This window comes from Puma concolor, chromosome B4, assembly GCF_028749965.1.
Source record: "Puma concolor isolate L17-30 chromosome B4, mPumCon1.1.hap2, whole genome shotgun sequence".
Taxonomy (NCBI): Eukaryota; Metazoa; Chordata; class Mammalia; order Carnivora; family Felidae; genus Puma; species Puma concolor.
In genome coordinates, this window is record NC_141673.1 from 67087209 (window position 1) to 67108340 (window position 21132).

A 21132-nucleotide genomic window follows, 5' to 3' on the forward strand; every position below is an offset into this window, starting at 1 on the left:
GCTTTTTCTCAGCGCCCCGCCCCCCCAGACATGATAGGTAGCTGGCCTCGGCCAATGGTGACACACCGCCGTGGGCACAGTAGCCAATCAGGAATTGGGAGCCTGGAAAGGAGCGGGGGCCGAGTTAGAAGCGGCTGGCGCGGGCAGAGGCCTAGCGGCGCGGCGCGGCGGCACAGGTAACATGGCCGCAGTGCTTGATCTCTCTTCTGCAGTTAGGCTGCTGCTTCGCTCCTCCTGCCCTCTCCGAGTTATAACTTTGTCTCAAACAGCCTGGAGGTCGCTCTCCTGCTCTGGGCTCCCAGAAGCCAGATTCTCCGGTGCCCAGAGCCGGAGGACAAAATGGCGCTTGCACAGGCGGCCGAGGACGGGCAGGGCCCAGCCGTGAGCTCTGAGGCGGGCTGGGACAAAGGCGGCGTGCAAGGAGGCGGAGGCGGAGGCCGGGCGCGGCGCCGTGGCGTTGCCGCCACCGCGTGGGGCGGGCGCTCCTTCCTCGTGCACCGGCCGTGCGAGTCTGAGATACGACATGCTTGTGTTCAGGGTGGGGGCGGGCATGGCGCAGAGATTGAAGTGAGACAAATTGTCTAATGGCCTGGGGAGACCTGTGCGGAGGCGAGTTACAGAGCGTGACTTCTGCTTGTCCTTTGGAAACTATCTGCAGTCTGCCCGGATGTCTAGAGCAGGAATTTTCGGGAAGGGTAAGGGCTTTTTGTGTGTGTGACCCTGCAGGTTTTGGTATGAACAGGATTCGGATCCACGTCTTGCCGACCAATCGGGGGAGGATAACCCCAGTGCCCAGGTCTCAGGAGCCTCTGTCTTGTTCATTCACTCATCGCCCATGCTCGCAACCTCGTCTGGAGGGGCAGGAGTTTTGTATTAAGCATATCCTTGAAGACAAGAATGCACCCTTCAAGCAGTGTAGTTATATATCGACGAAGAATGGAAAAAGATGTCCCAGTGCTGCTCCAAAGCCTGAGAAGAAAGATGGGTATATATGTGTAGATAATAATCTATGTCGTTTGTACTTTTAGTTTTTAAAAAAAAAATTTTTTTTTTTCAACGTTTATTTATTTTTGGGACAGAGAGAGACAGAGGATGAACGGGGGAGGGGCAGAGAGAGAGGGAGACACAGAATCGGAAACAGGCTCCAGGCTCTGAGCCATCAGCCCAGAGCCTGACGCGGGGCTCGAACTCATGGACCGCGAGATCGTGACCTGGCTGAAGTCGGACGCTTAACCGACTGCGCCACCCAGGCGCCCCTGTACTTTTAGTTTTAAAGTGAGAGGGGAGATGTGGTATATTGTGGGCTTGGGAATATCTGGGATTTTTGTAAAATTGGGGTTATGGATATATCCTTGGGGAGAAAAAATAAAAACGTTGGAAACTGGAGAGACCACTTCCGTTTGGTCCACTCAATCTGTTTAGACCTTTTCTCTTGTCTATAAAATAAAGGGATATTCTAGATTATTCTTAACTGTGGAGTCCATGGCCCTGTGGGTCATCCCTGATCCTTGTTAAGTAATATGCAAAACTGCGTGTATGTGTATTCTGGTTCCCCAGAAAAGCTTTATAGCTTTCATCATAGAAGCAAAAGTATTCACATAACTTGGCTAGTTAATTCTGCATGTATATTTTGGTTTTAAAATTGTGTCCCACATCTTTTTACCTTCAGTGGATTGATACTGAATTAAAGTGTAGAGTTGCCTTCCAGAACCAATTTTGAAAGACGAAAGAGGATCTCTTTGATTTGTTCTAAGATGATGTCAGCGTTTTTTATAGTTGGAATGTTTTGTTTGATGAATGAAGCACCAGATTATGATACCTGCATTTCCCCTTAGTAATACCAAATGAGTTGACCTTGGGCTAGTTAAATTACTCTGCTTCACTGGCCTTTTTAATTTATAAATGAAGGTAATAGTAATTTTAATTTCCTAAAATGATCTAAAGATTAGTGACAGTGAAAATGGTAGAACTCTTTCAAGAAGGGACCTGAGTATAAAATGTTAATATTTTGTCTTCTTAGGGTGTCTTTCTGTGCTGAACATGCCCGTAGGAATGCCCTGGCACTTCATGCTCAAATGAAGAAGACTAATCCAGGGCCTATGGGTGAAACACTCTTGTGCCAGCTGAGCTCCTATGCTAAGACAGAGCTGGGGTCTCAGACTCCAGAAAGTAGCCGCAGCGAAGCCAGCCGAATTCTGGGTAAGGATCTTCTCTCCTTAGAATGAAAAAGGAAAAAGTAAGTTAAAGAACTTATTTTGGTTTATTTAGCACAGTATCTTGAACATATATGACACGTGATAATACGGTAATTAATTCATTGACAATTTGATGAGAATTCCAGCATTGCTATGTTCACCAGTTCTTTTCAGTTTGAAGTAGCCTGTGCTTGGGTTTACTTTCTTGACTTTATGACTGTTTCCTTCATAGCTGTTTTTATGCTTGTCTTTGTTAGGCAAGGTAATTTCAGGAAGCAAGAGTAATTTTGAGTTGACCTTTCTGTCCTTTTGAGGGCATGGTTACCTCCTTTATGTTATAAGTACTCTCACCTGGGTTGTATTTTTTAAGCTGACTTTATTTGCCAGTGCCTTTCTGCTAAAAAATTTTTTTGGGGGAAGTGGGGGGGAGTTGTTTGTTTTGTTTTAAATTTTAAGGTTTGGGTTGATGTGTTAAGTAATCTAGTTTTGTGTGGTGGAGTTACAGAGGTGGGAAGTCTTAATGGCTGCTCTCCCTTCCTTGCCTCAGATGAAGACAGCTGGAGTGATGGGGAGCAGGAACCCATTACTGTGGATCAGACATGGAGAGGTGACCCTGACAGTGAAGCTGATAGCATAGACAGTGATCAAGAAGATCCCCTAAAGTAAGTTGTAACTCCACATAAGGCTTTTAAATATTTTTTGAGTCAGTGTGTGGACTACAGTAATGCTGTTAATTAACTATAGTAAACTATTAATAGGTTAATAACCTAGCCGTGTTGAAGATAACTTAGTTATTTGTGAGCAGTAATAGCTTAATAGCTTCCGTATGTTAAAGTGTCCTGGTTCATCACCATCTTGCTGCAAGGCAAAATTTGATTCTTGTTTGGAAGTCTTGGAATTTGGGGAAGTTTTTAGGTACCAAATTTTACACATGAGAAAGTATAGGGGAGAAAATAGGAAATTTCTTGGACATAGGAGTGGGAGGTTGGTTGAGAAATGGCTTAGATCAGTTAGAGAAGAGGAAACTGATGTAAGTGGATTCTTGGCTTAAATCTCAGCAACAATAATGTGATTGTATTTGAATACATTTTTTTCAGAGTTACATTTTATGAGTGTTTCCCCCCCCCCCCCCCCCCCGGTGGAAAAATAAAAAGATGTTCAAGAGTGCCCTTTGGTTTCATGGCTAAGAGAAAACTGAGGTAGAAACCAGAAGTGAGTAATATGTGTATGTAATTATATCTTAACTAAGGTTCTACTCTTCATTTAACCCAGGGGTCACCTTGGAGTTACAGAAACAAAAACATTGCCACTCAAAAGTCTCATGGTTTGTGTTTACTTTTTTTCTTTTTTTGTTTTCTTCCTTCTTTTTGATTACTGTCTAATACTTCCCACTGACAGTTTGCATAGAAGTATTATAAATAGTGGGAGGGGTAATGAATTTCTAGTCTGTTCATAAAAAGTCATTTAGGTTTACATTTTCTGAGTATAATAATTGTGTCTATTTTTCTTGAGTAATGTCAGTGTAGTCAGCTCTTCAGGAAGTACTTATTGGAAAGTTCTGTCTAAGTAGTTTGCAAAGGAATGTTTGTTATCTAGTCATTATCTAGCAGAATTCTCTCATAGTAACTTCGGTTTATTTGGTTTATTTACTTGGTAACTTAATATCAAACATTCTTTCCCCCCCATTGTGCTTCTGGAAATGCCAGACTTGCTGCTTTGAAGAGGTATATGCTCTGTAGGGTCACAAAGTGACTGTCCTTTGGTATGGTAAATAGCTTTGAAGGTCCAGAAACTTGATTTGGTCAGTAGTAATCTAGAGTGGGTCAGTCTCTTGGGGACACATTTATGCTAGTGTAGCTTAAAAATACCAGTTAATTTAATGAGAAGTATAAATGTTAAAAGGACTAGGTATTTGGTGTCAATTTCTCCTAAAAGGAACATTCCAAGGGGGAAAGTAAAGCCCCAAGTATGGTCACCTATTAGGCAACTAAATATAAGGCTTTCCTTAATTCCCCCATGAGATTATCCAAAAAATTTTGACCTCCTAAAATATTTGCATTTTTAGGGATGTAAATACAGTTGTTAAATGTCTTAGAGTATTAAATTTGTTAATGTGGTTGCATATTACTGTCTTGTTAAATTTAATAAAAGAGTATTTAATGAAATTCTTTTAATTTCATCTCTGGTGCCGGTGTTTTATTGTCACTAGGACCACTTTTTGGATCGTTAGCAATTTACAGCATATATCGTCTTCATTTGCTTGTTCCAGGAGGGTGCTTTTTGTATTGTTTATGACGATGTTATTAGAGATTTTATCCTAACTAGGATTAATATTGGCAGTTTCTTTTCCCCCTTATAGGTATGTGTATGTGATTTCCCTCAAAGTAACCATTTACTTAATTGCTTTGTAAAAAGTAATCTGAGGGGCACCTGGGTGGCTCAGGTCATGATCTCCTGCATCAGGCCCTGTGCTGACAGCTCAGAGCCTGGAACCTACTTCGGATTCTGTGTCTCCCTCTTTCTGTCCTTTCCCTGCTCGTACTGTCTCTCTCTGCCTCTCAAAAAATGAATAAATGCTAAAAAAAAATTTTTTTTTAAAAAGGAATCTGAAAAGTCCATTTATAACAACATCCAACACTGGTGAAGTTTTAGCCTATGAGTAACTGTTAGGGGCACCGGGGTGGCTCAGTCGGTTAAACATCTGATTCTTGATTTCAGCTGAGGTCCTGATCTCACGATGGTAAGATGGGGTGTGGAGCCTGCTTAAGATTCTTTGTCTCTGCCCCTCTCCCCCTCTCTGTCTCTAAAATAAAATAAACAACAACAGAAACAGCCAGCCAAGAAAAGTTAAAAAAAAAAAAAAAGAGTAATTGTTCAATCGTTCCCTTTTTAGAAAGTAATTTTTATCATATGACTTCTACAGGCATTCAGAGTTAGTTTTGGTAAAGGTCATTTCAAGTTATTGAGTCTTCATTGTTATTAAAATAAATTTGGAGGAATGCCCTTAGATAAGAGACACTAATATACAAGGAATGTAAGATGATTCCCTCTTTGTTGAAGATGCATTCAGATAATCTCGGACTTAAATTTATGAGTATCAGAGTAAGGGAAGTTGGTGCATGCTTTTATTAAAAAAAATTTTTTTTTAATGTTTGTTTATTTTGAGAGAGAATATTCCAAGCAGGCTCTGGCTGTCAGCATAGTTTTTTTTGTTTTTTTTTTTTAACTTTTTTAAATGTTTTATTTATTTTTGAGACAGACACAGAGTACGAGTGGGGGAGGGGCAAAGAGAGAGGGAGACACAGAATCCGCAGCAGGCTCCAGGCTCTGAGCTGTCAGCAGAGAGCCTGATATGGGCTCAAACTCATGAATGGTGAGATCATGACCTGAGCCGAAGTCAGAAGCTGAACTGACTGAGCCGCCCAGGCCCCCCTGTTGGCATAGATTCTGATGTAGGGCTTGATCTCAACAGCTGTGAGATCATGACCTGAGCCAAAATCAAGAGTCAGATGCTTAGCTGACTGAGCCACCCGTGTGTCCTGGTTTTTTTTTTTTTAATTTTTTTTTTTTTCAACGTTTATTTATTTTTTTGGGACAGAGAGAGACAGAGCATGAACGGGGGAGGGGCAGAGAGAGAGGGAGACACAGAATCGGAAACAGGCTCCAGGCTCTGAGCCATCAGCCCAGAGCCCGACGCGGGGCTCGAACTCACGGACCGCGAGATCATGACCTGGCTGAAGTCGGACGCTTAACCGACTGCGCCACCCAGGCGCCCCTCGTGTGTCCTGGTTGTAATAACATGATTTTAATAACTAGCCATGAATGTCTGGAACAGCCATATTTGTTTGTTTGTTTTTTTGAGAGATTGTGAGCAGGGGAGGGGCTGAGAGAGAGGGAGAGAGAATCTCCAACAGTCTCTGCTCTGTCAGCATAGAGCCTGACATGGGGCTCAACGGTGAGCATGTGACCAGAGCCAAAATCAAGAGTAGGGCACTTAACTGACTGAGCCACACAGGTGCCCCTAAAATTAGAGTATGTAATTTGCATGCATTGTGTTTTAAGTGAAGGAAATAATTTTTTACTCAGAATGAAAATAGCAAGTCAAGGTACATACCTATTTGCTCTTCCTGTTTAATGATCACACAAGGCAAATGGAACCGAAAGTCTTTCAAATTTGCAACTAGTCTTTTCTCTTTGAGTTACTTAAATCAGAGTCTGGAAAGTCTCCATTTAAACCGCCGTTTAACTCATTGGCTTTGTGACCTCATAATCAGCACAATAACTTTAAAAAGTTCTGTTTATAATTGGTGGCAAAGCTTAGTAAAATTGGTGTGGATCTAGATCTTTGGCAATTAAAGGTTAACCTAGGGTACTATATTTTGAGAAATTTGTCAAGGAAATGAGCTGGAGGACAGTGAATAGCCTTTGTGGACTAGTGTTTTAAGGGCCCACGTAAACCCCAATATAGGAATGTGTTTTAAATTACGGGGCATCCGTGTGGCTCAGTCGGTTGAATGTACAACTCTTGATCTCAGCTTAGGTCTTGATCTCAGGTCATGAGTTTGGGCCTCAAGTTGGGCTCTGGGCTGGGTGTGGAGCCTACTTAAAATTAAAAAAAAAAAAAAAAAGAATGTATTTTAAATTAGAAATTGAAATTATTTGTTACCTTTTGTACTTCATTTAAAATATATTAAGATATAAATGCTACTAAATTGAATACTTTTAAGCTGTCCTGACTGGTAAGTGACTAAATTATGAAATGGGGTAAGAATGTAGATTAATAAAAATTTTTGAGTGTTCCATATCTTCACTTTTTCTTAAACATAATGTAACATAACTGGGGAAAATAATGAAACATCTCCCCTTCCTCATATTGTGAGATTATACATTAGCATCCATACTTGGAGATTTTCTTTGTTGTTTTGTTTTTGTTTTTTTAATTTTTTTTTAACGTTCATTTATTTTTGGGACAGAGAGAGACAGAGCATGAACGGGGGAGGGGCAGAGAAGGAGGGAGACACAGAATCGGAAGCAGGCTCCAGGCTCTGAGCCATCAGCTCAGAGCCCGACGCGGGGCTCGAACTCACGGACCGCGAGATCGTGACCCGAGCTGAAGTCCGACGCCTAACCAACTGAGCCACCCAGGCGCCCCTGTTTTGTTTTGTTTTTCAACGTTTATTTATTTTTGGGACAGAGAGAGACAGAGCATGAACGGGGGAGGGGCAGAGAGAGAGGGAGACACAGAATCGGAAACAGGCTCCAGGCTCTGAGCCATCAGCCCAGAGCCTGACGCGGGGCTCGAACTCAAGGACCGCGAGATCGTGACCTGGCTGAAGTCGGACGCTTAACCGACTGCGCCACCCAGGCGCCCCTGTTGTTTTGTTTTTTAATAACAACTTGCATGTTGCATGACAATGTTCATATTTAATAAGGTGATTGTTTCAGTGGTGAGTTCTTTTTTATTTTTTAATTTTTATTTAAATTCTAGTTAGTTAACAAACAGTATAATATTGGCTTCAGGAATAGAATTCAGTGATTCATCATTTACATACAACACCCAATGCTTGGGGCGCCTAGATGGCTCAGTTGGTTAAATGACTAACTTCTGCTCAGGTCATGATTTTACAGTTCGTGAGTTCAGTCCCTGCATCGGGCTCTGTGCTGATGGTGTGGAGCCTGCTTGGGATTTTTTTCTCTCTGGCTCTCCCCCTTCTGTGCACATGTGCTTTCTCTTTCTTTTTCTCTCTCAAAAATAAATAAGTAAACTTAAAAAAAAAAAGACTCCGTAACACCCAGTGCTTATCACAAGTGCACGCCTTAATACATATCACCCTTCCAGCCCATCCCTCACCCACCTCCCCTCCAGCAACCTCAGTTCTCTGTAGTTAAAGAGTCTTTTATGGTTTCTTTCCCTCTTTTTTGTCTGTCTGTCTGTCTATCTATCTATCTATCCAGCCAGCTATCTATCTATCTAGCCAGCCGTCCAGGCATCCCGCCATCCCCCCTTCCCATATGTTCATCTGTTTTGTTTCTTAAATCCCACATAAGTGAAATCATATGGTATTTGTCTTTCTTTGACTGACTTATTTTGTGTAGCATCATAATACACTCTAGCTCCATCCACGTTGCAAATGGCATGATTTCATTCTTTTTGATGGCTGAGTAAATATTCCATTTATATATATGCCACATCATTATCTTCATCTGTTGATGGGTAGTTGGGTGACTTCTTGTTAAGTAACAAGGTTAAGTCTCACTTCTACCCTTGTCTCCTTTTAAGCTTGGGGTTTATTGTGTTTTCTTATGCTTTGCTGAATTCTGTTTCATTGTAGACATGCTGGTGTTTATACAGCAGAAGAAGTTGCCCTGATTATGCGTGAGAAACTAATTCGGTTGCAGTCTTTGTACATCGATCAGTTTAAACGACTTCAGCATCTGCTCAAAGAGAAGAAGCGACGTTATTTACATAATCGCAAAGTGGAACATGAAGCTCTAGGCAAGTTTTATGCTAAGTTCCAATAAGCTGTTGTATTGTGGGTTCAACATGTGCATTTGGTAGTACTTAGATGTATTTCTGTCTTGGTACCTGGAGTGAAAAATGTGCTTTTGAAGATGGCTGTCTTGCGGCTAAAGATTTCCCAGTTTATTTCTTCTTTTTTTTTTTTTTTTCAACATTTATTTATTTTTGGGACAGAGAGAGACAGAGCATGAACGGGGGAGGGGCAGAGAGAGAGGGAGACACAGAATCGGAAACAGGCTCCAGACTGAGCCATCAGCCCAGAGCCCGACGCGGGGCTCGAACTCATGGACCGCGAGATCGTGACCTGGCTGAAGTCGGACGCTTAACCGACTGCGCCACCCAGGCGCCCCCCAGTTTATTTCTTCTTAATTTGGGGAAGCCATCCTTCATTGGTTACTTGGCACATAGCATCTTGACTGTTGTGACTCACCAGGTAGTAGTCTCCTGACTGGCCCAGAGGGACTTTTGGCCAAAGAACGAGAGAACTTAAAGCGTCTAAAATGTCTTCGGCGGTATCGTCAGCGCTATGGAGTGGAAGCCTTATTACATAGGCAGCTGAAGGAACGCAGAATGCTGGCCACAGATGGTGCTGCCCAACAGGTAATTTGTGTTTATACCTCTAAGGGGCATGTATTTGCTTTGTTTACAAAGTCACAAATAGTCAAAATATTGTATAGTCTTGGCTCTGAAATCTGACTTAATTTAATTGGATGTGGGGTAAATTGAAAAGAGCACAGTTAAGTGATCATTCTTAATTTGTTTTTTAAGCCCTTGGTCTCTGCCTCAATGATAATTCCATTTTTATCTGTTTTATTTGTTGAGGCTCCACATAAAACTACAATTAAAAAAATTTTTTTTTAATATTTATTTATTAGAGAGAGAGAGAGAGAGAGAGACAGAGTATGCAGGGGAAGGGCAGAGAGAGGGAGACACAGAATCTAAAGCAGGCTCCAGGATCTGAGATGTCAGCACAGCTCAATGTGGGGCTCAGACTCATGGACTGCAAGAGCATGACCTGAGCCGAAATCAGACACTTAATTGACTGAGCCACCCAGGCACCTATAAAATTACAGTTTTAAAAAGTGGTTTGCTAGGGTGCCTGGCTGGCTCAGTCTTTGGAGCATGCCACTCTTGATCTTGAGGTTATGAGTTCAAGCCGTAAAAAAGGGGGAAGGGTTTCTAAAAGACAAAATAGTTTGAAAACCATTAGGCTGATCACATTCTTATAATCTGGAGAAGTATTTTGGATTAGGGTTGACTCATTTGAACATGAGGTTTTAACTTTTTTTTCCTTTCATATAGTCTTGTGAGTAAATTTGTCAAATATTGAGGGTTTTTTTTTTTCTTTAGCCTTTAAGGGTGTACCTTATATGTTATAAGTTAGTATTGTCATAGATAACTGGTTGTATTTTCTTTTGAATGTTTATTTATTTTCTCCATTTTAGGCTCATACGACTCGTTCCAGTCAGAGGTGCTTGGCCTTTGTGGATGATGTTCGATGTTCCAATCAGTCTCTTCCAATGACCAGACACTGCCTTACCCGTATCTTTTTTATTCCTTTCAGTTTGCTAGCTAGACTAAAGGCTGGTGGGAATATCTCATAGTTTGCTTAATTGAAGGTCTTTGTTTTCCTTTGGCCCTGAATCAAGGCCAGCAGTTTGTCGAAGCTGTTGGTTTTAAGCAGGAGCCTAAAGAAATGTCTTTCTATGGTCTGTTGGCCATTTCAGAACTTTGGAAATGTAATGGTCAGTTCATTAGAAAGAAACATCTGAGTCATTAGAGATAGGTGTGGGCTAATATTTATTTGTTGTTGATTAATACTGGGATTCCAAACTATAGAGATCCCTGATAGAACTTGTTCATTGGAATTATAATACTTTAAGTCCAGTTACCAAAAAAAAAAATTTACTGTGGGTTTTCCACCAAAAAAACAATAGGTTCTGAACTGTGACCTTCCTTTGAGAATTAATCTTTTGTATGGCCAATTTGTGTATTTTAGACTTTATTCAAATTGGAAGCTTATCTATTTCCAAAAATGGAATGCTCCCACCCCTACCCTCCCAATTAGTTTGCCTTTGAACCATCATAGCATCTCTTGATTCGGCTACGAGGTGACATTTACTATCAGGTTATAAGACTTTTTGACTTGTTTATTTGATTGTGAAAGTGCATCTTTATTATGGATATCGAGTAAGTTGCTTTCACAGTAAAGTACTTGTTAAATACTATTATATAAAGTCATAAATCTTGATGGATTTCATTTGCCTGAAAGAGATATAAAGTATATGGAAAATAAAATATCTTTTTAATAGAAAAAGGAGAACCTTGGTCTTTGAAAAGAAGACTTTTTTCTATTCTATTTATTGAATGTTTTACTAGTTTATTAATTATTGCAATAAATGTTTGATGAAGGATTACTGTCCTTAATATACAAAATACTTGTGCAAGGTAATTAAAAACTATAGATAAATGCTCAAAACATAATTGGGCAAAGGTGGACAGATTTAAAGTAGAAATGGCTAATAGTGGAAAAGTGTTTTCACTGTACATAAATGAAATAGGAAATGAAAATTTTAATCTATGAATTTGATGTTTGTATATATATGATGTTTACTGAGTGAATTTCAGGTTGAGGTTATGGTGAAATGGATCCTTCTAAATACTGTCATTGGGAAGATCAAGTGGCACAAACTTTAGAAAGCAGCTTGACAGTATTCATATTCTTTGATATGATAATGTCACCTCTGGGAATTTATTTTAAGGAGATAATCAAATGCAAAGACCAATATTTTTACATAAAACTCAACAAGAGACAGCCTTGAAATTCTCAGAGATGGGGAACAAAGAAGAAAATTATTATATAATATGGAATAGGTCAGGGGTTAAACATTTTATTTAATAAAATTAATGAATGACATAGGAAAATGTTTGATAGTGACAAAAATAGGGTATGGAATTCCATATAATCAAATCCTGGGAGGGGAAGTAAAAATTGACTATTTTTGGAAGGTGGGGTTGTGAATGCCCTTTATTCCTCTGCCTTGTACTTGCAGGTTTTCTTCAGTGAGCTTGAATTTATAAGTCAAAAAAACTCAATTTACAGATATTAAGGAGTATTTTAGACTTACAGTATTATTCTCAAATAGCTTATTAGAATATTAATATTTTAAAAAGCAGAGTTGAAAATGAAATGTATTTGAAAAGAGAAGGGAAGTATGATTTTTTTTGTTTTATGCTTTTTTCCTTTCCACTCCATAGTTGCTTAAGTCGCTTACCCTTCCTTAAGTCCTTCTCCCAGAGAAAGATGCGACTGCCATTGGTGACCTGTTAACTCTTTACTCTGGTCTAATGGAGACAGCACTGGACTGAAAGTGAAGGACCCAGACTCTAGTTGTAGGTCAACCATTCCCTTCTCTTTGTCTCTCTTGTCCCCATCTGAAAGGAAAGGGGGTGGAGGAGGATGGGGGGGAGGGTTTTTCCAAGATATATATATTGTATTAAATAAGAGACTTATGAAAGTTCTTTGAATTCCATGAAAACAGTTCTGATTAAAACATTTAATTTAATGGGTTGATCTTAAGTATTAATAATTTAGTAAGATTGGGCTTTTTAAGCACATTGGAGACTGTTTAGATTTTTCTTAAGCAATGCAAATCTGATTGTTCCTATTAGATTCATGTGCTTGTTCATTTGGTTGTTCGTTTTCATTCAATAAATACTGTTTACTTTGTACTGTTTACTGTTCTTTTAGAGGAGTGGTTCTCAACTGGGTGCCATTTTATCCTCATTTGGCAATGTGTGGAGACAATTTTGCTTGTTCTAATTCAGGAGTGACAGTGAGATGCTACTGACATCTAGTGGGTAGAGGCCAGAGTGTTGCTAAGCACCTGGCAGTGCAGTGGGCAGCCAGTAACGTCACTAGTGCCAGGGTGTGAAACCCTGCCTTAGATTTCCAAGAAGTGATTGTGAGAAATGGCTTATTCAAGAAGTTTTACTTGGTTTAAAAATAAATTGTATGTTAGATTTTTTTTTAATTTTTAGGAATTATCACAAAATGTGGGAGAAAAGTTTACTCATAATTCTATAATCCTGGGTACATGTAGTTTATAGGAAATGGAGCTTTCTGGTTTAAAAATAAACCCACATTTGAAATAACAGTTGTCTGTTAATCTAGGGAAAAAACATGTAGTTAAGATTTCAAGAAGTGGTATCATTTGAGTAAAAAACTATTTCATAGGGTAACTGGAACTAAATTTTGTTATTTTACCTAAGCATGCTTTTAATTTTGATTCATTTTACAGAGCTTCTTTGCCAACTTGGAAACTGGCCCTTTTCTGTTTTACTCTTAATAGAAGTAATTGTTAGTACTCCTGAAATGTTCCTAGAGTAGTTCCTTTCCATGGGAGATTCTATTTCCTTTCTTTCTGGGGGAGCATACAACTCCTCTGCATTAGTACCCCCACCCCCTCAAAAGGGAAAGGGGCATGGAAATAAAATAAGTTTATTTTTATTTTTTTGTCAAGATAAGATCCCTAGTTACTAGAGGTTCTCTATTTTCCCCAGTTCTCTGCTGCTTTAAGTATAAAACATGTAAACAGTTTGGAAATAAAATTCAAAAAGTTTTTGTAATCTTTTGCCAGTCTGCTTAACAGAGCAGAAACATTTGTGTCTTGATTCTTGGAAGGAGGTGGTACCGCCTCTGCAAGCTATCCACCTGCTTTTGCCATAACATGCTTCTTCTGAATAGGTGTAGAGACCTAGAATTGTTCTTGCTATTTGCTTAGCACTGTTTTCAAATGTTTTGCGTTTGACTCTCCTCAGTGAGAACAAGATTAATGTCTCTGGTTTAAATGACTGGGATCCTGAAGTGTAGATTGGGGACTAGATTTAAATTACTGTTTGAGCTAGAATTAGATGCTAGTGAATGACACTTATTTTGAGAAGAACTTTAAAAATTGCTAACTGGGTTTGGTTCTGTTTCAAATGTAACCAGTTGTCTCCGTAGTCCACACCTTGAATTTTACATGGCAGACAACTCTTTCCTATTTTGTGCCTCCGATAGATCCATTTTATTTCCCTTGACCGTTTTTCTACAGATATTTGTCAGGACACGAATCAGGTTCTCTTCAAATGCTGCCAGGGGTCTGAAGAGGTACCCTGCAACAAACCAGTTCCTGTAAGCCTCTCTGAGGATCCCTGCTGCCCACTGCATTTCCAGTTGCCTCCTCAGATGTATAAGCCCGAGCAGGTACTGTCTGTGCCACACGATCTGGAAGCCGGCCCCATGGATCTGTACTTGAGTGCTGCCGAGCTTCAGCCCACTGAGAGTTTACCTCTGGAGTTCAGTGATGTAAGTTAGAGAAGCTCTGCTCTGGTTGGCCCTTGAGGCAAGGCCTTATTTATTAATGGTGAGACTAGGTTAGTCTTTTGTGGTCAGGAGAGTTGATAAAGTTTTTGAAATGATATATGTATGGTTGTATTTGTATGTTAGCATATTGATTTAGAGACAGTTAAATTGGCAAGAGTTTTTCTGCAAGAATGATAAGGAAAATAAACTGTAACCTATGGGAAATTGGAAAGTTAAGATTATGGTTGGATTTGGTGTAGCCAGGAAATTTGGTACCCACAAGGTGAGTGATTCACTAGAATCTTAGTAATACAAATGGATTCTGAGATCTACTCTTGATAGTTGTAAGCTTGTGTTTTCGTTTTGTTGTAGTAAAGGTTTCATTTTCAGGTTAACGTGCCCCCCAGAAAATGACTGTAAACTTAGCTCTGGCTACTGGCTTTATTTTTGATATGTTATCATAGATTCTATTGTGAATGGACTAGAACAGCAGTGATCTCTTTATTTATTTTTATAGCCTTCTAAGTATGTACACTACTTTTTGAAGCTTGTTCCTCAATTGGTCCCAGCCCATAAACCCATCTCTGATTTCGTTTCCCTAATTAGCACTACCCTACTGTCTGACTTCAGGCATCAGTTGACACACCATCTCTAGCTTAGCACTTTGCTTAATATTTAGCCCTTTGGATAAAGGTCTTCATTATTTATTCTGAAGATAATTCTTTTGAATTTCATAATAAAAGGTGTATTATATATAACCATGTCATGTTTAATGTGACAAATCTAAATGGAAGATTGAATATAGGTTTTAAGATTTTTGCAAAGGGTAGAAGCAAAGTTTGAGTGGCCTCAAGGGTATTTCTTGCTAAAAAAGGGGGATATACCAGGACAGGGTAATATCTGAAAAAGATCCTGGGGCACCTGGGTGGCTGAGTTGGTTAAGCGTCTGACTTTGGCTTAGGTCATGATCTCTGACAGTGCATAGACTGCTTGGGCAGGATTCTCTGTCTCCCTCTCTTTCTGCCCCTCCCCAAAATAAAAAAACTTAAACAAAAAAGTTGCGTGCTTCTCCCAACTAAGCCAGCCAGGTGTGCTCGTTTTTTAAAATTTAATTTTTTTAGTTTTTTTATTTATTTTATTTTATTTTTTTAACTTTTATTTATTTTTGAGACAGAGACAGAGCATGAATGGGGGAGGGTCAGAGAGAGGGAGACACAGAATCTGAAATAGGCTCCAGGCTCTGAGCTGTCAGCACAGAGCCCGACGCGGGGCTGAGACTCACGGACCACGAGATCATGTCCTGAGCCGAAGTCGGCCGCTTAACCGACTGAGCCACCCAGGCACCCCTAAAATTTTAAAGTAATCTCTACACCAAATGTGGGACTCAAACCCACAACCCTGAGATATCTCTCTCTCTCAAAATAAATACTTAAAAAACAAAAGAATAAACTGATTCTAATTTTTTTCCATAACCCCGTTGTTTTGATTATGTATGGTTTACATGCTTATTAGACTTTGATTTTCATTACTTCATTTATAATAAAGTTACAATTTTTATTGTAATCCTAATTCTTATTAAAAATTTTTCACACAGATTTCATAGAATATGAAAACTAGAAAGGGACCTTATTATATACTTAAGTGCTTTCCAAATTTTTCCAAAGAGATTATGTTGAAGAGGGTAAATGAATACATAGTCCTAGATTGATAAGGACAGAGTTTGTCCACTTTCCTTCATTTTAAATGTGAAGAAAATGCAGAGAGGTGCCCTTTTCTTTTCTTTTCTTTTCTTTTCTTTTCTTTTCTTTTCTTTTCTTTTCTTTTTTCTTTTCTTTTCTTTTCTTTTCTCTTTTCTTTTCTTTTCTTTTTTCTTTTCTTTTCTTTTTTCTTTTCTTTTCCCTTTTCTTCCTAACTTTTAGTAACATGAGCAGCTTTATAGGGTCTAAAAATTAACCTAATAAGCACATCACCAGATTCCTTTCAGGTACTAATGTACATATGTAGAAAGTAGCAAGTGTATTTTATATAGATGTATTAGGTTAGTAAATTCTATATCATCTGATTTTAATTTCTTAGAACCATTTCTGTTTGACCTTTTTGCTTTTCCCTTTTCACCTGTTCTTGCCATCTGAGTATTGCTTTTTGGAGAATTTTTCACAAAACATTAGAGATTATAAGATGTGATCATAGGTGAAGCTTGACATTTAAGGAATCTTAAAAAATATTTTAAAATATACTATCAAATCTGTTAATTCTTATTTGTTGTTTGGATTTTTTAAAAAGAATGTATGGGAGCGGCGCCTGGGTGGTGCAGTTGGTTAAAAGTCTGACTCTTGATCTCTGCTCACGTCACGATCTCATGAGTTCGAGAGTTCGAGCCCAGCACTGGGCTCTGCACCGATGGTGCAGACCATGCTTGGGATTCTGTCTCCTCCTCTCTGCCCCTCCCTGACTTGTGAGTGTGCTCATGCACGTGCTTGCTCGCTCTCAAAATAAATAAACTTAAAAAGAATGTATGAGAAGTAACCCCTTATTTTTGGGAATCCAGTGAGTTTTTAAGATGGACCTTTGACATTAGAGATTTAAAAATGATAAACATTCCATTTTGTACTTGAACATCTATTATGTTCATATTAATATACTTTTGATAAACCATATTGGTCATTAAAAGTTAGTTTTATTCTTAATCTTTGGAGGTAAAAATTCTCCAGAAAATGTTGAAACAAAATCCAGTTTTAGAAAAGAAGTTTTGTCCTATAATTCTGGATATATTTATTAGCATAAAAAATTTGCTGGGAAAAAAATGATTTCTTAACTGTATGAATTTCACCAAGCATTCTTAGCTTGTAACCTATATTCTGCCTTATATACTATTTCTATAACTTGTTAATAATTTCTGGTAACTTTACCTATGGTAAGACCTGGTATTAGGTATTAATCTAGGTTAAAATTCAGTCTTTCATCTGGGTGTTATATTTGCCTGTTTTCTGTGCTTTGGATCCAAGGATGTTTGGCAAGTACCTAATACCTTAATTCTATTACTTTGAGGTTCCTCTCTTTTTGTGTGTGATTTTTGAGATCAGAACAAAATATATATTCTTTGTGTCCTGATGGATTTATATCTCTGACTATTGCTGTTGTGATAGGCATTTCTGCTGATCCCTTCTTCCTCTCGTTTTAGGTTCTTTCCCCCAATTTTAATTCTTGTAACAGATAACGTAACTATGTGAGAAAAGCCTTTTAGTATCTATTTTGTTTTGAAGACATTTCTTTACCATTGTCGTCCTGAGATTTGGAAACTTTGTGGTGTACCACCTAAACGGGTTCTTTTAAATTCCATGTTAATTATTTGTATAATGTGCATATTAAAAGAATTGGAGAAAATAGTTCGCAGGCTTAACCATGTGCAAACACTGGTTTCTGTGAATAGTTCAGAAGTTTCTTACACATCTGAAATAGATGTTAGCCGGCTGTACCCTTTTCCAAATTTCTGCTTTAATTGATCAGCTTTAAGTCTAGTACATTCTTTAATTATATTCTTTACCTTAATTATTGCGAAGTGTGATTAGCACACCAAAGAAAGGGAAAGGGTTTCATATTCTTAGACTTAATTTAAAAGCGTAGAACTAAGCCTCTTGTGAAGCTAGATTACTGGAAACTTTGAGCCTCTATTGGGGCTTTGTGGGGCTAAGTGGATTGTGTGTAGGGGAGTAGAAACCCTTGGGTAATATTCACTCTTGTGAGGGAGAGGTTAGCAGTAGACTCTTGGTGGCATGAAAGTCAGTTTGACACATTGTCTATGGCTTTGCAATGCTTAGGCCCTGAATCAAGACCAGTGGTTTGCTGTAGCTGTTGGTTTCAAACAGGAGCCAAGAGTAATGTGTTTCTGTGGTCTGTTAGCCATTCAGCACCCCAATGGGAATGGCTAGTTCAATTGGAAGAACATAGTTTATAGAATTGTTCGTACTTTTTCTCTCTTCCCCTTCCCCTTCCCCTTCCCCTTTTCCTTTTCCTTTTCCTTTTCCTTTTCCTTTTCCTTTTCTTTTCCTTTTCCTTTTCCTTTTTTGCTTTTTTCCTGTCTCTCTCTCTTAGCAACTGGAGTATGTGTAAAAATCAGGGATTTGCTGTTTGGGGATAGGGACTTAATCAGAATAGAATTTTGTAGTTCACTGTGGCTGTTAGGGCATTAATCAAGCAATCTTCTATTGTCCAATTTTTTTTTTTTTTTTTTTTTTGTAGTAAGCTCTGTGTTCAGCATGGGCTACTCATGACACTGAGATCAAGAGTCGCATGTTATATCGACTGTGCCAGCCAGGCACCCCTCATATTGTCCAATCTGTTAAAGCAATATTTTAGTTTGTGATTATGCTGATTGTCTATATTATATTCAACATTGGTGAATGTAGATCTTGATTACAGTTAGTCTTAGAGGGAATATGCTTTCTTTTTAATAGAGTTTCTTTGTAAAATATTTGTAACATGAAATTGACTGTTTAGACCATTTTTAAGTGTATAATTCAGTGGTGTTAAGTACGTTCACAGTATTGCACAACCATCACCATCTCCAGAACTTTCCCATCAGCCCAGAGACTCTGTGCCCATTGAACTAGAACTCCTGCTTCCTCTCTCCCTCCAGTTACTATTCTTTCTGTCTCTGAATTTTTCAATTTGAAAATATGGGTTTAAGCTACTGTAGTGGTCTGTGCTTTATACTCAGCAGCAAGGAAAAGTTTTTAGTGCTTTTGAATCTTACCCCATTTGTTAGACATTTGGGAAAAATCTTTTTTTTATTAAAAGTAGGCAAGGAGGTGAGGGAACTATGGGAGAATTGCTTTGAGGTTTGTTGAAAAATATGCCAACTTAAGCTTATTGGTTCCCTTGGTGTTCCTGATAGGCTTTTCTCTTTCTTTTCCTAGGACTTGGATGTTGTGGGTGATGGTATGCAGTGCCCTCCTTCACCCTTGCTTTTTGATCCTTCACTAACCCTTGAAGATCATTCAGTCAAAGAAATTGCTGAAGGCTCAGTGGATATTCTGGCAAGTGAAGAACAACCCCATCCAGACACAGGTCTCCCTGCTGGCTATGGCTAGCATGTACTCCCAGTGAGTGGGGTTGTTATCACAAGACTGTAAGGTGCCTCAGATGGCAGTTCTCCAGATGGGCCCTTAGAGAGAACACCTGATGGACACTAGTCCCAGAATCTCAGAGAGCAGGAAACTGTTTATGTAGTTAACTAGAAGAGGTTAAGACAAGGAGTCTACATAAATGGTTCTTTTTAAAGGGAGGGTTCAGCACTGGAATTGTTTTTCTCATAGAGTATGGACAAGTAATGTGATATGGCTTCTTTCTTTGATTCTTGGGTGGGGTACCAGTGGCCCTGACTGAAGACTAGCAGTTGTACTATGCTGTTGGTTTCAAGCAGAGGCCCAAAGAACTATCTTCCTGTGATTTGCTGGCTGTTCTGGAGTCTCAGCAAAGAATGGCTGTTTCATTGGAAGAAACAACCCACAGTTCTCCTTCCCATTGGGAGAGCCTCAGGAATGCTATAGCTAATGACTGCTTACTCCCAAGGGTCAGAGATTGTTACGTATGGGGAAGAGCATCTGCTCAGAGTTGTTTTATTTCTGCTGTCTTGATCTTGATAATTCAGATTCATGTTTCAGACCCTAATGAATGGATTTGTAATCAAAGTGATTTTCTTTTAACAGGGCCAGATACAGATGGCTGGAGATGGGTGCAGATCACAGGGGTCTCGAAATTCTGAGAAAGTCTCTGCACCACTGCCTCAAAGTGGAGTGGCTACTGCAAATGGGAAGCCAGAACCTTCTTCTATCAGTTGATAGTTTGTTTGGGGAACCATTTGACTTTGGAGGATTTGAATTTTCCATTCTTTAAACAAATATTTATGACTCTTTCTCACTGAAGGACAACTCCGATTACGTTGTTTTTCCTCTGGGTTATTGAGTGCTGTAGTCAAACCAAATTTGGGGGGAAGGGACCAGTAGTGTCTACAGGTTGTGGATGGCTTCTCACTCCTTGCAAGGAAGAGAGATCGGTGATTCATGTCAGAGCTGCTGGGATTGAGAGAGTATTTGGGACCATGCCTGAGGGGAGAGACATCTTTGTAATGGGAATTCCCAAGTCTTGGAATAAATCCACATAGGTGTTTCAGCAGGAGATGTGTACCCTTCGGATATTGATGAAACCCAGTGTTTGATTTTCTCTATCTAATGGCTTGTGTTTTAGCCTTTCTTCACCTCTCACCTGATTGGATAATCTGAACACCCCCTCAACCCTCCAGTGAACTCTGACCTATAACCTCTGAGAATAGCCCACAGGACTGGGCCCTCCTTAACCATCCATCTTGCTTCTAACCTATGTAAATTTCTGTAGTGGCTATCTTATGTAAGATACAATAAAAAATTGTATATAGTTTCTATTAAATGTTAAAATGTTATGAAAATGTAAAACAATCACTTGAATGCATGTTTTGTTTATATTTGTGAACATATATATATTTTGGAGTCCTTAGGGAGTTGTCTCTGATGGGAAAGGGAAAACAGGACAGATAAACTTCCTTTCCAAGAAGTAGATACATTTTCGGTAAATTGGTTTGGTTTGGAGGATAACATAAAAACCTGTAAGAAGTAGGTAGAAAGGGGTGGAACTTCCTTATTAAAGCCTACTAGTTCCAAGTATCTTCCTTATTTTCATCCTGCTCTCTGTGTCCCCTACTTCCACTTGCCTTTCTTTCTCCCAGTTAATGTCTGGTTATCATAGAATTCTCCAGAGCTTGGAATATATATATATATATATATATATATATATATATATATATATATATATATGTAAAACTTCCATTGAAGTCGGGCCTGATGCTAGATCACTGAGAGAGACATAAGTTGTCAAGATCATTTTGATGATGAATCTAAAGATAGGGTTAAAATAGAAGTTCATTTAGGTTTGAGTTACCTATGCTAGAAGTTATCTATTATAGGCTTAACTCCGAGGTATTGTGGGTTAGGTTCCAGACCACTGTAGTAAAACAAATATCTAGATAAAGAGCCAGG

The 21132-nt window shown here is 39.0% G+C and overlaps 1 protein-coding gene and 3 non-coding genes across 8 annotated transcripts; all 4 read left to right on the forward strand.

Moving 5' to 3' along the window:
• Positions 1 to 63: 63 nt before the first annotated feature.
• Positions 64 to 20535, forward strand: KANSL2 (KAT8 regulatory NSL complex subunit 2). Of its 5 annotated transcripts, none has more exons than XM_086713536.1 (10): positions 64 to 176; positions 727 to 985; positions 2021 to 2199; positions 2743 to 2857; positions 8528 to 8695; positions 9153 to 9315; positions 10161 to 10257; positions 13812 to 14065; positions 18979 to 19129; positions 19771 to 20535. In XM_086713536.1, the coding sequence occupies exons 2-10, from the start codon at positions 735 to 737 to the stop codon at positions 19824 to 19826; spliced, it is 1434 nt and encodes a 477-aa protein (XP_086569662.1). In that variant the 5' UTR covers positions 64 to 176; positions 727 to 734; the 3' UTR covers positions 19827 to 20535. The 5 variants fall into 5 exon arrangements, with proteins under 5 accessions (XP_086569662.1, XP_086569665.1, XP_086569663.1 ...); XM_086713539.1 differs by having other exon boundaries at positions 13812 to 13963; positions 18979 to 19098; XM_086713537.1 differs by having other exon boundaries at positions 18979 to 19164; positions 19771 to 20001.
• Positions 10349 to 10485, forward strand: LOC112868038 (small nucleolar RNA SNORA2/SNORA34 family). The gene has a single exon (XR_003224233.2). It is a non-coding gene; the product is annotated as a small nucleolar RNA SNORA2/SNORA34 family (small nucleolar RNA).
• LOC112868039 (small nucleolar RNA SNORA2/SNORA34 family) lies at positions 17878 to 18010 on the forward strand. Its single transcript, XR_003224234.1, has one exon. It is a non-coding gene; the product is annotated as a small nucleolar RNA SNORA2/SNORA34 family (small nucleolar RNA).
• On the forward strand, positions 19434 to 19568 carry LOC112868040 (small nucleolar RNA SNORA2/SNORA34 family). The gene has a single exon (XR_003224235.1). It is a non-coding gene; the product is annotated as a small nucleolar RNA SNORA2/SNORA34 family (small nucleolar RNA).
• Positions 20536 to 21132: the final 597 nt, after the last annotated feature.